The 16,256-nt window shown below is 41.6% G+C and overlaps 3 protein-coding genes across 3 annotated transcripts; all 3 read left to right on the plus strand.

The window, feature by feature from the left end:
* Positions 1–2,361: 2,361 nt before the first annotated feature.
* On the plus strand, positions 2,362–6,372 carry LOC121395361 (protein kinase C delta type-like). The gene is made up of 4 exons (XM_041568710.1): positions 2,362–3,040; positions 3,159–3,297; positions 3,674–3,862; positions 3,958–6,372. Exons 1-4 carry the CDS (start codon positions 2,958–2,960, stop codon positions 4,096–4,098), a joined length of 552 nt encoding a protein of 183 aa, XP_041424644.1. The 5' UTR covers positions 2,362–2,957; the 3' UTR covers positions 4,099–6,372.
* Positions 6,373–8,981: 2,609 nt separating this feature from the next.
* Positions 8,982–11,137, plus strand: LOC121395724 (protein kinase C epsilon type-like). The gene is made up of 3 exons (XM_041569999.1): positions 8,982–9,227; positions 10,517–10,626; positions 10,820–11,137. Exons 1-3 carry the CDS (start codon positions 9,026–9,028, stop codon positions 11,051–11,053), a joined length of 546 nt encoding a protein of 181 aa, XP_041425933.1. The 5' UTR covers positions 8,982–9,025; the 3' UTR covers positions 11,054–11,137.
* A 277-nt stretch (positions 11,138–11,414) lies between these two features.
* LOC121395362 (ribosomal protein S6 kinase beta-2-like) lies at positions 11,415–12,514 on the plus strand. The gene is made up of 2 exons (XM_041568711.1): positions 11,415–11,914; positions 12,291–12,514. The coding sequence occupies exons 1-2, from the start codon at positions 11,903–11,905 to the stop codon at positions 12,510–12,512; spliced, it is 234 nt and encodes a 77-aa protein (XP_041424645.1). The 5' UTR covers positions 11,415–11,902; the 3' UTR covers positions 12,513–12,514.
* The last annotated feature ends 3,742 nt before the right edge of the window (positions 12,515–16,256 follow it).

Here is a 16,256-nt window from a genome sequence, read left to right on the forward strand (position 1 = left end):
TATTGCATCTATATAAATATCCCAAACCAGGCTAGATTTCAAACCAGTGGGGCTAATGGGTTGGGTATCTCTTATTCACTGTATATGAACCTCACTCTGTAGGGAAGAGAGAACCTGTACGTTGGGCTTATGGCAGCTCCTTTATAACACATGACTTCCCATTCACACATCGCAATATGAATGCACTTTCATATATAATCTGATTCTGGAATCTAGAACACAGGCTGGGCAAATGGAATGAAACAAAGTATAAAAAAGCTGATCAACTAACAGCATAGGGAATGCATGGGGGTCACTAGCTGCGGTTCCTATGGGGGCTCTGTAAATATAAAATAAATCACAGAACCTGCTGGTTTAAAAAGAAAATGATTTTTCTCAAACCCCATTTGAACCAATATCCCTGCAATATCCAAAAAAAAACCTAATAAGAGAAAACTGTATCTGTAACTGACTTTAGTGATATGTCCCTAGCTCTGCACTGCAATGGTATCTTCCAGCCTGTGCCCAGGTAGAGATATGTCCCTGGCTCTGCAATGGTATCTTCCAGCCTGTGCCCAGGTGATGATGTCATGCAGTGACACAGGGCATGAGACCTCGACCGTTGGAAAGAGACAGTTGGTGAGGAGATTTCAGAGAGAGAAGACGCAGAAGAGAGAGATCCACACGATGAGAACAAAAATGAAGCGGATTGATCGAGAGTTCTACAATTCGGACCCCGGGCCCTCAAAGAAGAAGGGAAGAAGATCAGCAAGTGAAGAAAATAAAGAGGAAAAGATCAAGAAGAAGAGAGTGAGGAATTTGGTGGAGCAGCGGGTACCAGACGAGAGCTGCAGGGAGGAGAAAAGGAGAAGGGAGGAGAGTGATAAAGGTACTTAAAAAATCACTTTTGGAAAAAGCAGTGGCCACTTCATAGCCAATTGACCCTACTTTATTGGTGCAAACATTTTTATGGATTAAGTATGAATATAGGTGCTTTATTGCACAAGTGCAGTTGCCAAAAATCATCAAACAGCTTGAAATAGTGTGATTTCAACTTGAAAGCAAAGGTCGGGTTGCTATGGGAAATTGCACTAATGCAATATAGCACTTATTTTCTATATGTAATAAAAGGCACAAAGTTTGCCCATAGACACTAATCCATATTAACAAATCAGTTTTTTGAACAAGTGACCAGTAAATGCTACCTGCTAATTGGTTGCTATAGGTTATTAGATCTGTACTCAATTGTGCCCATTTTAATTGCTGCTTTATCTCCTTCTGTTGACTAAATATTTGATAAAATTGCAAGGAGCAGCCAACTTGATTGCCAACTACAACTAATTTACTGGTGCAATCACAGTTGCCAATAGCAACACAGAAAGCAGCTTGGAACAGTGTACTTCAATGTATTCCCCCCATATGTAATAAAAGCCATGACATTTGCCCAGGTGCAAACCCCCATATCATTGTGACACTGCCATTGAAGTGTATTATGTATATATATACACATAGAGAGAGAGAGAGAGAGAGAGAGAGAGAGAGAGCAAAATCAGTAATTTGGGATTTGTGACTCCCAGAACTTTGTAATAACACTTGTCACAGTATATTTGCAAATCTCATCTTGTTCGAAAAAACAATACCCAGTTAAATATAAAGTTGCCCCCAGAAAATGGCCCTTAAAGGTAAGAGTTCTGAATATTTAAATCAGCTGGCATTTAAAGGGTTAACTAGAACAGAAGTTATTTTCTGCTATGGAAATGGCTTCCATAACGCTACAGTTCTCCAATTCTAATAGAGAAAAATGAACAGACACATTTTGAATGAGATTTACATGTATATAATGCAACAAACTGTGTCTTAAAAATAACAGAAGTGTTATATTATTATTTCAACAGTTGTCAATATTTTTTTTCCCCACTAGGACAAACCGCCACCGTGAGACCACCACCAGCTCAACCTTCCAGGCCTGACCCGCTCAGAGTCTCCAGCTACAGCTTCTTCTCCATGCTGGGAGATGGAGCATTCGGCAAAGTGAGTGTGACTGGTTCCCATTAAGAGCTCTTTTTTTGTAGGTGCTAAATCCTAAATGTGGTAGAAAGCAAAAGGAACGAGAGCTCTGGGCACAATTTCCCTGATGTGTAAAAGAAACAAAATCCAAATCTGAATAATATTTCCATCTTTGTGCACAGGAACAGATATTGACTCTTTTCTTTCCTTTCTCAGGTGATGCTGGCCAAGTTAAAAACCAGGGAGCCATATGTGGCTATAAAATATATTGAGAAGACAAAGAAGACCAATTACAACTTACTTGTCAGCGAGGCACAAGTTCTCCGGATCTCCAGAGAGTGCCAGTTCCTTTGCCAAGGCTATGCTGCTTTTCAAACCCAGGTACAACATGAGTTCAATATTGCCATTGAGTGCCATATATGCAGGGATCTGATTGGCCTGTCAGAGTAACAGAGATTCTCCCAATGGTTTCCAGCTATAACAGTATGCAAAACATCATTCAAGTACTCATAGTATTAATGAGCTGATGCCATATATTCACATTATATATTTTATTCATTTTCTGCAGCATGTACAGAAATGGTATTTATTACTGATACAAACAGAGTATTCCTTGCCCCATCCTATTAGTCTTTAGTTATCATTGTGCCATCTGGTGATTAATAAAGTAAGTGCTGTCCTGTGTTGTTGTGTTATTTATTTCTCCCCTTCACTCTTTCTATTTCTCTGTATAACCAGCGGCATGCCTTCTACGTAATGGAGTATCTGAGCGGGGGCAGCCTGGAACATGTGCTGGAGAAATACGGCCGGATGTCTATCAGAGCAATACGGTAAGTGGCAAGTGTGGTAAATGGTACAATATCACTAAGAAATAACTTTATACTAATTGCACCTGCAAAAAGAAAGTACAGTTTGTCTCTACTAGTTTAGTAGTCACTTATTGCTCATGTTATTAAAAGAAAAGACTAACCATGATTTTCCTGTTTAAAAGGTTCCTTTCAGCAGAGATGATATGTGGCCTACAATTTCTGCACAGCGAGGGGATCATCCATCGGTCAGTATAGATTTCTTCATCTCTGTAACATTCTACAGCAGAGGCCACACTCAGGTTGCTCTGCAGATCAGCCGCCCTTGCCTTCTTCTGTATAACTCCTTTAATCTCTTTATTACAGAGACATCAAACCCCTCAACGTCTTATTGGATGACAAAGGCCACGCTAGGATCTCAGACTTCGGCCTGGCTACGCAAAACGTCTTCAAGGACGACACCATCACTGGCTGGGCCGGAACCCTGGGATACATGGCCCCGGAGGTGAGAAATGCAATTACGGTAGATATGTGAAATGTAGTAAAAGAAAGAAATATAGGAAAATGTCTCCTAGATGGCCAGATTGTGGTTGGTAAATGGGCAGATCGGGGAGCTGTATGTGGTGGGAGTGGGATGGAGCATTTAAAAGGCAGGGTAGGATGGTTAAATAGTTCAGGTAAGGGAGGGAAGGTTGGGGAATTGAATTTACCACTTGTGTGGCAACCCTAGTTCTGATCCAAGCTAGAGAAAGCAAGTGGTTGCATGCATTACTTTATACACTCAATGGCCGCCTATATCCATTAAAGTTTGTTGCTAATATTATGCCTGTAGTGGTACCATTTAAATACTTGGCAAGTTAATATTTTCCTCTCTTTTTCAGATTCTACAAGTAAAGCCATATAATGCAGCAGTCGACTGGTGGTCACTTGGCGTCACCATCTTTGAAATGGCCACCGGCGACTCCCCATTTACCAAAAGCAACAGAAAGGAACTCATTGATTCCATCATCATGGATAATCCTTTAATACCTCCATGGCTGGATGACAATCTAAAAGATCTTATGAAAATGGTGGGTAGCAACAGTGGTATAGAGGTATTGTAACATTCACAGATATATTTCTGCTCCATTTGGGGTATTCAAGTAATTGACTATTGATATTTTAGCTCCTAATAAAGAACCCAAGAAGACGCCTTGGTTTGCGAGGGAACATCAGGTGCCACCCATTTTATAAGTCCATCGATTGGGCGGCACAGGAAGAAAAAGGAGCAGAATCCCCTTTCCAGCCAAAAAAAGTAAGTACATGATTAGTGAATTCAAATTAGAAATGATTATAGTCCTGGGTAAATAACACTCAATTGTGAAAAGTTTCTGGAAGTTTTATTTAAGTATTAAACACACAAGTCTCTATATGTTAATTTCTGCTTTCCAAACAGCCATCAGCAAAGGTCTTTGTTCCATATGATGGGAATCTGCCGTTCCTCCAGTCCAAGGAAGATGAAGCTACATCAGGGGACAACAATATCATCTCTGGCTTTTCATTCCTAAGTTCCTCCTGGCTGGAGTAAGTGAGTATGTGAGTGTGTGATCCAGCCAGTCATGATAACATGCTGTTCCATCTAGCATAGGTACATAAGATCAGAGGACAGGGGGCATATCTGTGGGCTTCAACATTATCTCCATTTGCTGCTCAAGGCCGTATCATCTCCTGCATTTCCTTCCTTGGTAACATCAGGCGCAGTCACTCATGTGGTACAGGGCAGGTAAGTATAAGGTGGGTATATATATGTGAGCGAATGGTGAGTGAATGTGAGATATGAAAGGATAAGGGTGTAACGAGAAGGCAAGCAGATGATAAGATCTCAGACTGCTTTGTCTTCCTGCACATCATGTCTATAGATCCTATACCCTGTTAGTTTTATATATAGTTCTATAGTTCTGATCACTTAAGTAGAAATCCAGGTCAAGGGTTTTTTCCCTGTCTGAAGTAAGATGGGGGTTTTTTTTTACCTTGTCCTGGTTTAAGTTTAGTTTTATTCAAATGAGCAAAGGGTGGGACGTCATAGACACGTGCAGTTTAATCCTCGTTTGTTGTCTTTGTTTGTCACGTTTGTCTTGTCTTGTGTGAGGCGTTACACCCGGCGTGCCAGTAACAGGGTTGAAGCCTTGGCGTGGCGTTACTGCTCACATGTATAAACATGTGCTAATTCAACCAATGGTGAGAGTGTGAGTTAAGGATTGTTTCATTGGCAGAATTTGTTGACCAATAGATTTATTAAGGTCTCATCTGTGTTGCAGATTTGGAATTGACTTCTAATATTTATCTGAAAAGAAAGAGTTAACCTCTAAATTAACTGTTAGTTTGACTTTGCAGTTGGTCTTCATCTTTCACAAATGTTGTGATTTCTGACCCCCTCGCACACACTCACTGCCTGCCCACCACCAGTAGGGCACAGTTTAAGAGGTAGGAGAGGCTGGGTAGGGGGACAACTACACAGCTGACTCTGTGCCGTGGTCTGGACTCTCCTGCGGACTGTAGTATGGTAGTTACACCACTGGCTTTTGTTCAGCAGCCTTCTGGGTTTGGGTAGGTCCCAGAGTAGGTCCAATTTACCCTAGAAACCAGCCAGTGGTTCGAATGAGAGACTCAAGATAAATAGCAATAAGCCTGAATAGAAAAATTAGTGTAGGGACCCTGAGTTTTAGGTGTAGCAACTCAGGCAGTCCCCCTTTGTATTTGGACTCCTAAGTGGTCCCAGGCAGCTATGTCCCTTTTCCTGGGTCCAGATTAATTGAAGGTTTGACCACTAGGTGGCAGTATGTAAAAATATAAAGGGGTTTAGCTCCATGTGCACAGGCCATGTCTTTCCTTGGACCTCAGCTCTCTGGGAGGTGTTACAGGCCCAAGGCTGCAGTTTTGGTAAACATTAGAAATATAGTGCTAGTAGTGCTAGTAAGTTTGTCATAGTTGCTCTAGGAGCAAGAGGCAGGCTCAGGGAAGATAGTGAGCAGCTTCCGCTCCAACGAGGAGAAATAGTGGGGTCAGGACCCTGTGGTGAGTCCACCACTAGTGCAGGGACTTCAGTGGGTGAGTGGAGGACCAGTGAGGGTGCCTAGATGCAAGACCCCAGGCTGAGTATCCCTGCGCACAAAGCTCTACTTCATGGGAGGAATTGCCCCAGGAGCATGGTAACCTATATCCTACCTATTTCCCTTCTGAAAGGGGATTCTGCTATTATTATTCTGCTTGACATCAAAGTGTCTGTAAATGACTTCATTGCAACTGTTTGCTGCTAATAAACCTGTTATTCTGCTGTAAGAAACCATCTCCGTGACTGGATCCTTTGCTACATGGAACTACACAAGGTACCGAGAGTTGTAGAGAGTTGCTTGGGTACACGTGGATCACTGGCACAGTACAAGCAGACCTAGTCCTGGTCAACCAATATAATTCACACCTCTAAAGTGCACTCAAGGGTGTGCTACATCAGTGATAATAAAATAACAATAAAACGATAGCTTTAGAAAACAATAGTTTTATAAGGTGCTGGGGTCAAAGAGTATAGTCCTGCAGAGGTCGGGTACCCACGGGTTACCCGCAAAAACCTGCGTTTAGAAGTTCCAGGTGCGGGTATACCCGTGGGTCGGCAGTTCTGCGGGTTGCGGGTCGGGCCGCGGGTCTTCTCAATATCGATATTCACTCCTTTCTTCTGGCAACGGCTACTTCCGATGACGTCACTTCCGGTTTACAATGACAGCACTTCCTATTTTACTCCTTTTTTTTCTGATCATGTCTACTTCCGATGATGTCACTTCCGGTTTACAATGACAGCACTTACTGATTCTTGATGGTCAGCGGGTCCAGGTTGTGGATAAGTACTTGCGGGTAGGGTCGGGTAGCGGGTCCAAGCGGGTAAGAATGCGGGTTGCGGATTGCAGATTGCGGGTACGGGTTGGGTTCGGGTCCCAAAAAATGGACCCGCGCAGGACTCTATCACAGAGACCTCAGCTGAGCTTCATGGAAAAAGATTGCAGAGTGTAATTGGGAGTGCAAGAGTTAAGACACTATACAAAACAATCATATAATCAGCTCCGTATACAGTATAGGGAGTGTGACCTGCACACGGTCTGTCTGCAGTGGCGGAACTACCGGGGGAGCAGGGGGTGCAATTGGGCCAGGGCCTGCACCGCCTCAGGGCCCCCCGGCAGCTCGCGCACTGCAGATTTCTGGCCGCATCGGCTAAATCTCGGGTTAAAAAATCTGGTGCGGAGGGGGGCGGGGGCCCGGCAGCACGTCCTGCACCAGGGCCCGCCCCCCTCCAGTTACGTTACTGTCTGTCTGTCTGTGCTATCCCTGTGCAGTCTGTGTATATCCACTGCATTGCCCACTGCTCTCACACAGCTTGTACTGGGCAATACTACAGAACCTGATATTATGCCCACCAATCATTGTGGAGCCCTAAACATTTTCTTCCAGCTGAGGAAAACATTGGACTCCCTATTATTGAGCTATTTAATGTTCAACTGTAACGGTTTTATATAGCCCAGAATACACTTTCTTTTAGACCAAAATTCCAGAATCTTTCGTGAAGGATTTGGGGGTTCGGCCGAATCCAAAAAAGTGGATTCGGTGCATCTCTAAAAATTACACACTTGCTGACCCAAAAGAGCGTGGCATTTCATATTGGGTCACAATGCACCATGTAGTGCAGTGATTCCCAACCAGTAGCTCATGAGCAACATGTTACTCACCAACCCCTTGGATGTTGCTCTCAGTGGCCTAAAAGCAGGTGCTTATTTTTTAATTCCTGGTTTGGATTTAGGTTTTGGTTGTATAAACACCAGGTGTATTGTCAAACAGAGCCTCCTATAAGCTGCCAGTCCACATAGCCACATACCAAATAGCCAATCACAGCCCTTATTTGGCACCGCAAATGTGTTTGTGTTGCTCCCCAACACTTCTTACATTTGAATGTGGCTCATGGGTAAAAAAGGTTGAGGACCCCTGACGTAGTGTGAAAAGTGCAGAAATGGGCAGCAATTGGCCATGTTTCGCAATACTTAGTGCATTATTGCAATTATACATATCATACCATACACATATGGTTTACATATTCATTTATAGCTAATGTTGGATACAGGACAACCACATCTCATCTGTGCTTAAAGGGGTTGTTCACCCTTAAATTGACTTTTAGTTATAGAATGGCCAATTCTAAGCAACTTTTTTTCATAGTCTTTAAATTATTTACCCCCTTCTTCTTCGTCTAGCTTTCAAATGGGGGTCACTGACCCCATCTAAGATAAAAATGCTCTGTAGGGCTACACATTTATTATTATTGCTCCTTTTTATGGCTCATCTTTCTAGTCAGGCCCTCTCCTATTCATATTCCAGTCTCAATGCATGGTTGCTGGAGGCACACGGGAGAAGTTGTCAAGTTTTCACTGTCTATTCATTTTTTTTTCAAGGAGCCCCAAAGAGCTACTAAATACAGTAACTCTATAGTGTATCCCAGAAAGTGGCATGTCTAAAAAATGCCTATATAATTCCTTTACCTTGCATCTATTGCATCTATATAAATATCCCAAACCAGGCTAGATTTCAAAACAGTGGGGCTAGTGGGTTGGGTATCTCTTATTCACTGTTTATGAACCTCACTCCGTAGGGAAGAGAGAACCTGTACGTTGGGCTTATGGCAGCTCCTTTATAACACATGACTTCCCATGCAGACTAAAAGCAATATGAATGCACTTTCATATATAATCTGATTCTGGAATCTAGAACACAGACTGGGCAAATGGAATGAAACAAAGTATAAAAAAGCTGATCAACTAACAGCATAGGGAATGCATGGGGGTCACTAGCTGCGGTTCCTATGGGGGCTCTGTAAATATAATAAATCACAGAACCTGCTGGTTTAAAAAGAAAATGATTTTTCTCAAACCCCATTTGATCCAATATCCCTGCAATATCCTAAAAAAAAAACCCTAATAAGAGAACACTGTATCTGTAACTGACTCTAGTGATATGCCCCCAGCTCTGCACTGCAATGGTATCTTCCAGCCTGTGCCCAGGTAGAGATATGTCCCTGGCTCTGCAATGGTATCTTCCAGCCTGTGCCCAGGTGATGACGTCATGCAGTGACACAGGGCATGAGACCTTGACCATTGGAAAGAGACAGTTGGCGAGAGAGCTTCACAGAGAGAAGAGGAAGAAAGAGAGAGATCCACACGATGAGAACAAAAATGAAGAGGATTGATCGAGAGTTCTACAATTCGGACCCCGGGCCCTCAAAGAAGAAGGGAAGAAGATCAGCAAGTGAAGAAAATAAAGAGGAAAAGATCAAGAAGAAGAGAGTGAGGAGTTTGGTGGAGCAGCGGGTACCAGATGAGAGCTGCAGGGAGGAGAAAAGGAGAAGGGAGGAGAGTGATAAAGGTACTTAAAAAATCACTTTTGGAAACAGCAGTGGCCACTTCATAGCCAGTTGACCCTACTTTATTGGTGCAATCATTTTTAGGGATTAATTATGAATATAGGTGCTTTATTGCACAAGTGCAGTTGCCAAAACTCATCAAACAGCTTGAAATAGTGTGATTTCAACTTGAAAGCAAAGGTCGGGTTGCTATGGGAAATTGCACTAATGCAATATAGAACTTATTTTCTATATGTAATAAAAGGCACTAAGTTTGCCCATAGACACTAATCCATATTAACGAATAAGTTTCAAGTGACCAGTAAATGCTACCTGCTAATTGGTTGCTATAGGTTATTAGATCTGTACTCAATTGTGCCCATTTATAATTGCTGTTTTATCTCCTTCTGTTGACTAAATATTTGATAAAATTGCAAAAATTAGCAGCCAACTGGATTGCCAACTACAACTAATTTACTGGTGCAATCACAGTTGCCAATAGCAAAACAGAAAGCAGCTTGGAACAGTGTACTTCAATGTATTCCCCCCATATGTAATAAAAGCCATGACATTTGCCCAGGTGCAAACCCCCATATCATTGTGACACTGCCATTGAAGTGTATTATAGAGAGAGAGAGAGAGAGAGAGAGAGAGAGAGAGAGAGAGAGCAAAATCAGTAATTTGGGATTTGTGACTCCCAGAACTTTGAAATAACACTTTAGATATTATTGTGTTTAGTTACAGTAAATGTGACACATTCATTGATGTATAGTTCTGTATCAGAGGGGTGTCTGCTGTTACCATATACAGGCCATGGGGCAGTTTGGAATTCATTGTACATTGGGGTCCTCCAATCTAAAGAAAACTTCTTTCTGCTATGGGGTTTGAAAATCCTCTTTCTGCTCATGTGGATTTTGATTTTGCATCTCTAAAACACTTTACATGTTGCATATTGTATCATTATCCACTAGGAACACTAGAATGTTGTCACAGTATATTTGCAAGTCTCATCTTGTCCGAAAAAACAATACCCAGTTAAATATAAAGTTGCCCCCAGAAAATGGCCCTTAAAGGAAAGAGTTCTGAATATTTAAATCAGCTGGCATTTAAAGGGTTAACTAGAACAGAAGTTATTTTCTGCTATGGAAATGGCTTCCATAACGTTACGGTTCTCCAATTCTATTAGAGAAAAATGAACAGACACATTTTGAATGAGATTTACATGTATATAATGCAAAAAACTGTGTCTTAAAAATAACAGAAGTGTTATATTATTATTCCAACAGTTGTCAATATTTTTTTTCCCCACTAGGACAAGCCGCCACCGTGAGACCACCACCAGCTCAACCTTCCAGGCCTGACCCGCTCAGAGTCTCCAGCTACAGCTTCTTCTCCATGCTGGGAGATGGAGCATTCGGCAAAGTGAGTGTGACTGGTTCCCATTAAGCAGAGCTCTTTTTTTGTAGGTGCTAAATCCTAAATGTGGTAGAAAGCAAAAGGAACGAGAGCTCTGGGCGCAATTTCCCTGATGTGTAAAAGAAACAAAATCCAAATCTGAATAATATTTCCATCTTTGTGCACAGGAACAGATATTGACTTTTCTTTCCTTTCTCAGGTGATGTTGGCCAAGTTAAAAACCAGGGAGCCATATGTGGCTATAAAATATATTGAGAAGACAAAGAAGACCAATTACAACTTACTTGTCAGCGAGGCACAAGTTCTCCGGATCTCCAGAGAGTGCCAGTTCCTTTGCCAAGGCTATGCTGCTTTTCAAACTCAGGTACAACATGAGTTCAATATTGCCATTGAGTGCCATATATGCAGGGATCTGATTGGCCTGTCAGAGTAACAGAGATTCTCCCAATGGTTTCCAGCTATAACAGTATGCAAAACATCATTCAAGTACTCATAGTATTAATGAGCTGATGCCATATATTCACATTATATGTTTTATTCATTTTCTGCAGCATGTACAGAAATGGTATTTATTACTGATACAAACAGAGTATTCCATGCCCCATCCTATTAGTCTTTAGTTATCATTGTGCCATCTGGTGATTAATAAAGTAAGTGCTGTCCTGTGTTGTTGTGTTATTTCTTTCTCCCTTTCACTCTTTCTATTTCTCTGTATAACCAGCGGCATGCCTTCTACGTAATGGAGTATCTGAGCGGGGGCAGCATGGAACATGTGCTGGAGAAATACGGCCGGATGTCTATCAGAGCAATACGGTAAGTGGCAAGTGTGGTAAATGGTACAATATCACTAAGAAATAACTTTATACTAATTGCACCTGCAAAAAGAAAGTACAGTTTGTCTCTACTAGTTTAGTAGTCACTTATTGCTCATGTTATTAAAAGAAAAGACTAACCATGATTTTCCTGTTTAAAAGGTTCCTTTCAGCAGAGATTATATGTGGCCTACAATTTCTGCACAGCAAGGGGATCATCCATCGGTCAGTATAGATTTCTTCATCTCTGTAACATTCTACAGCAGAGGCCACACTCAGGTTGCTCTGCAGATCAGCCGCCCTTGCCTTCTTCTGTATAACTCCTTTAATCTCTTTATTACAGAGACATCAAACCCCTCAACGTCTTATTGGATGACAAAGGCCACGCTAGAATCTCAGACTTCGGCCTGGCTCAGCAAAACGTCTTCAAGGACGACACCATCACTGGCTGGGCCGGAACCCTGGGATACATGGCCCCGGAGGTGAGAAATGCAATTACGGTAGATATGTGAAATGTAGTAAAAGAAAGAAATATAGGAAAATGTCTCCTAGATGGCCAGATTGTGGTTGGTAAATGGGCAGATCGGGGAGCTGTATGTGGTGGGAGTGGGATGGAGCATTTAAAAGGCAGGGTAGGATGGTTAAATAGTTCAGGTAAGGGAGGGAAGGTTGGGGAATTAAATTTACCACTTGTGTGGCAACCCTAGTTCTGAACCAAGCTAGAGAAAGCAAGTGGTTGCATGCATTACTTTATACACTCAATGGCCGCCTATATCCATTAAAGTTTGTTGCTAATATTATGCCTGTAGTGGTACCATTTAAATACTTGGCAAGTTAATATTTTCCTCTCTTTTTCAGATTCTACAAGTAAAGCCATATAATGCAGCAGTCGACTGGTGGTCACTTGGCGTCACCATCTTTGAAATGGCCACCGGCGACTCCCCATTTACCAAAAGCGACAGAAAGGAACTCATTGATTCCATCATCATGGATAATCCTTTAATACCTCCATGGCTGGATGACAATCTAAAAGATCTTATGAAAATGGTGGGTAGCAACAGTGGTATAGAGGTATTGTAACATTCACAGACATATTTCTGCTCCATTGGGGGTATTCAAGTAATTGACTATTGATATTTTAGCTCCTAATAAAGAAGCCAAGAAGACGCCTTGGTTTGCGAGGGAACATCAGGTGCCACCCATTTTATAAGTCCATCGATTGGGCGGCGCTGGAAGAAAAAAGAGCAGAATCCCCTTTCCAGCCAAAAAAAGTAAGTACATGATTAGTGAATTCAAATTAGAAATGATTATAGTCCTGGGTAAATAACACTGACTAGTGAAAAGTTTCTGGAAGTTTTATTTAAGTATTAAACACACAAGTCTCTATATGTTAATTTCTGCTTTTCAAACAGCCATCAGCAAAGGTCTTTGTTCCATATGATGGGAATCTGCCGTTCCTCCGGTCCAAGGAAGATGAAGCCACATCAGGGGACAACAATAACGTCACAGGCATTTCATTCCTAAGTTCCTCCTGGCTGGAGTAAGTGAGTATGTGAGTGTGTGATCCAGCCAGTCATGATAACATGCTGTTCCATCTAGCATAGGTACATAAGATCAGAGGACAGGGGGCATATCTGTGGGCTTCAACATTATCTCCATTTGCTGCTCAAGGCCGTATCATCATCTGCATTTCCTTCCTTGGTAACATCAGGCGCAGTCACTCATGTGGTACAGGGCAGGTAAGTATAAGGTGGGTATATATATGTGAGTGAATGGTGAGTGAATGTGAGATATGAAAGGATAAGGGTGTAACGAGAAGGCAAGCAGATGGTAAGATCTCAGACTGCTTTGTCTTCCTGCACATCATGTCTATAGATCCTATACCCTGTTAGTTTTATATATAGTTCTAAAGTTCTGATCATTTCAGTAGAAATCCAGGTCAAGGGTTTTTTCCCTGTCTGAAGTAAGATGGGTTTTTTTTTTACCTTGTCCTGGTTTAAGTTTAGTTTTATTCAAACGAGCAAAGTGTGGGACGTCATAGACACGTGCAGTTTAAATCTCGTTTGTTGTCTTTGTTTGTCACGTTTGTTTTGTCTTGTGTGAGGCGTTACACCCGGCGTGCCAGTAACAGGGTTGAAGCCTTGGCGTGGCGTTACTGCTCACATGTATAAACATGTGCTAATTCAACCAATGGTGAGCATGTGAGTGAAGTGTTATTTCATTGGCAGATTTTCTTTGTCTTTATTGAATATTTGTAAAATTGTCTTAGGGATTGATGTTTTTATTATATTCATTTAAAGGTATAGTTTACCATTTAATACAATTTTAGTATCATTTCAGTGATATTCTGAAATAATTTGCAGTTGGTCATCTTTTTTTATTGTTTTTTATTGAAGCCTCGTCACAGTTTTACATGTTCATTTCTGCAGTAATGTCAGTGTTGTTACAAATTGAACAACCGTTAACCAATAAAACATTTCGATCAATGTCGGTTTTGTTCGTGCATTCTTAAATAATATAAACGTTGTCATAAGGGTTGAAAAAAATAGGGTTTGAGAAGTTTTACAAGTTGGGTAGTGCTGGTCACACTTACAAATTCACAACTACGTCTGACAAAGCAATTGTGGGAGGCCTTTTTCCTCTTCCAATCTAAACAAATATCAACATAACAAACAACATAAAATAAAACATTTAAGTCAACTAAGCCCGTTGCTCGCCCTTGTTAAGAGGGGTTTTAACAAATCTCCCACTACATACGTTTCAGTGAGTCCTGGGAGGCAGCCAATACACCCATCATTTTTAGGTCGTTGTTGCTTTAATAAGAGGGTTGGTACTTCAGAGACTTTCTAGATGGTACCACGTGGTTCCATAGAATGCAGAGACTTTGAGCTTTCTTATGTCAGGAGGGAGACTTAGGATATAGGTGGTCCATACATCAAAAAACTTGTTAGTGTGAGATATTTTGTTTATTGATGCTTCTTGCCAGTCCATGTGGAACAAGAAATGTAGTTTGTTTTTCACTAGGTTCATAGAGGGTGGCCCGGCGATATCCATTCCTGTAATAAAGCTTTCCTAGTAGCCGCAGATAGCCTTTCTGCTAGGGCTTTGTTAGCCCTGGATACATAGTGGGCTTCCTGAAGTTTACTAAATAGAGCCCATTTGATGCTAGCTTGGAACTTTTGTTTGGTCATGGAATGCCAGTACTCATATACAGGTATAGAATCTATTATCCGGAATGCTCGGGACCTGGGCCATTCCGGATAAGGGGTTTTTCCATAATTTGGAGCACTATCTACCAGTTTCTTTAGAAGTTAGAAAAAAACATAGTACAACAGTTTTGGTAGCTACAATTAGCTTAAGCTGGCCATAGACACACAGATCCTATTGTACGAATCGAGTATTCATACGAGTTTCGAATCGTGTGTGGCGTGTGCCATCTTTCGTCCGGCGGAGCCCATGGCACATCGTAATCAGATCGTTCAGCCATACAGCCGAACAATCAGATTGTAATTTCTTTACTAATTAAAGAAACGGATGTCCGGATTTTGGAGCGGGTTGCCGGACCTTTTTTTTTTTTTGAGAGAGACCTAATTCCGGATTTTGGAGCGGGTGCTCCAGAGTGCTGGTTTTTGGAGCGTGCCGGATTTTGGGACGCCGGATAAGGGGTCCAATACCTGTACCTCTAACCAAAAGGTTTTGATTACTGGGCATAGCCACATGCAATGGATTAGGGAGGCATCAGCTGCTGAACATCTCAAACACAATCAGTGTCGGACTGGGATACCAGAGGACCACCAGAAAACCTTAGACTGAGGGCCCACTTTCCAAACTATTATTCCTCCTCTCCTCACTCAACCTCTTTATTCTCCTAGTCTCTATTCTCTACTCTATTTTTCCATTATTAAACTGCTTTGTTCCAATAAAGAAATAGGGAATGACCATGAAATAGGCCAAATGATTAGTAGCAAGAGGCCCACTGACATCTGGGTCCACCGGGAGTTTTCCTGGTATCCCGGTGGGCCAGTCCGACACTGAACACAATGGACAGGCCAGTAGTCCTATTTTGAACCTTCGTAGTGGGGTCAGATAGGATTGGTGTAATATTTGTAAAGTCATAATCTGGTATTGATGGGATGATATTATGTGCATAGAATGAGAGTGTAGTTTCAAGATGTCTGATGTTGAGGTGTCTGAAATGATGTCAGTCCATTTCCCAAAAGCGGGGTCATTTTCCAATGGGTCTAGGTTTGTTCTTGTGAGTCTATAATCATCTTTTTTTTAGAATTCTAGAACATGGTTTAGAAATATTTAACTTTTTGTTCATCGGCTCTCACTAAACTGATGCTGTTATCTTTGTTAGCACAAATAATAACACCAAATTTAGATAGAAGTTAGTGGTTTTGACAGATTTTTAAATAGGACGCTCAAGTCAAAAACACGGTCCTCTGATTGACAGTTTAATGCCAAAGCACCCAGTGCAAACATGTTTACAAGTGAATTTGAGGTTCTGTGAACACATAATAATCCTAAAAAAAAATCCTATTCCAGTTTTAATATAATTCACACTTGTGAATCTTTCCTTGAGCTCCAGGATGTGCAGCCTGAGAATTGCAGTTCAAGCTGGAGGGTTGCAAGACATATTTGTGATCTATTACTTTTTTCCAGCTCAACAGAGTCTTTGCCTTTCTGCAGTGCTCGGGGCCCTTTGATCTCTATCTCCAGCCCTATGTACAGTTCACAAGCAGTGAAGGACATTCAGTTACTCTGACCATACCAACAGGAGATGGGCATAGGGTAGATATAGTCTAAAAGCAATAGGTTAGA

Source organism: Xenopus laevis, chromosome 7L, assembly GCF_017654675.1.
Source record: "Xenopus laevis strain J_2021 chromosome 7L, Xenopus_laevis_v10.1, whole genome shotgun sequence".
In the NCBI taxonomy this organism is placed as follows: domain Eukaryota; kingdom Metazoa; phylum Chordata; class Amphibia; order Anura; family Pipidae; genus Xenopus; species Xenopus laevis.

What these genes read in the sequence shown, in the direction of transcription:
- LOC121395724 (XM_041569999.1), top strand. Translation starts at nt 9,026, where the DNA reads ATGAGAACAAAAATGAAGAGGATTGATCGAGAGTTCTACAATTCGGAC. An exon ending in AAGGGAGGAGAGTGATAAAG is followed by an intron (nt 9,228 to 10,516) that starts GTACTTAAAAAA and finishes TTTCCCCACTAG; the next exon opens with GACAAGCCGCCACCGTGAGA. An exon ending in GAGATGGAGCATTCGGCAAA is followed by an intron (nt 10,627 to 10,819) that starts GTGAGTGTGACT and finishes TTCCTTTCTCAG; the next exon opens with GTGATGTTGGCCAAGTTAAA.
- LOC121395361 (XM_041568710.1), top strand. Translation starts at nt 2,958, where the DNA reads ATGATTTTCCTGTTTAAAAGGTTCCTTTCAGCAGAGATGATATGTGGC. An exon ending in AGCGAGGGGATCATCCATCG is followed by an intron (nt 3,041 to 3,158) that starts GTCAGTATAGAT and finishes TCTTTATTACAG; the next exon opens with AGACATCAAACCCCTCAACG. An exon ending in TGGGATACATGGCCCCGGAG is followed by an intron (nt 3,298 to 3,673) that starts GTGAGAAATGCA and finishes TCTCTTTTTCAG; the next exon opens with ATTCTACAAGTAAAGCCATA.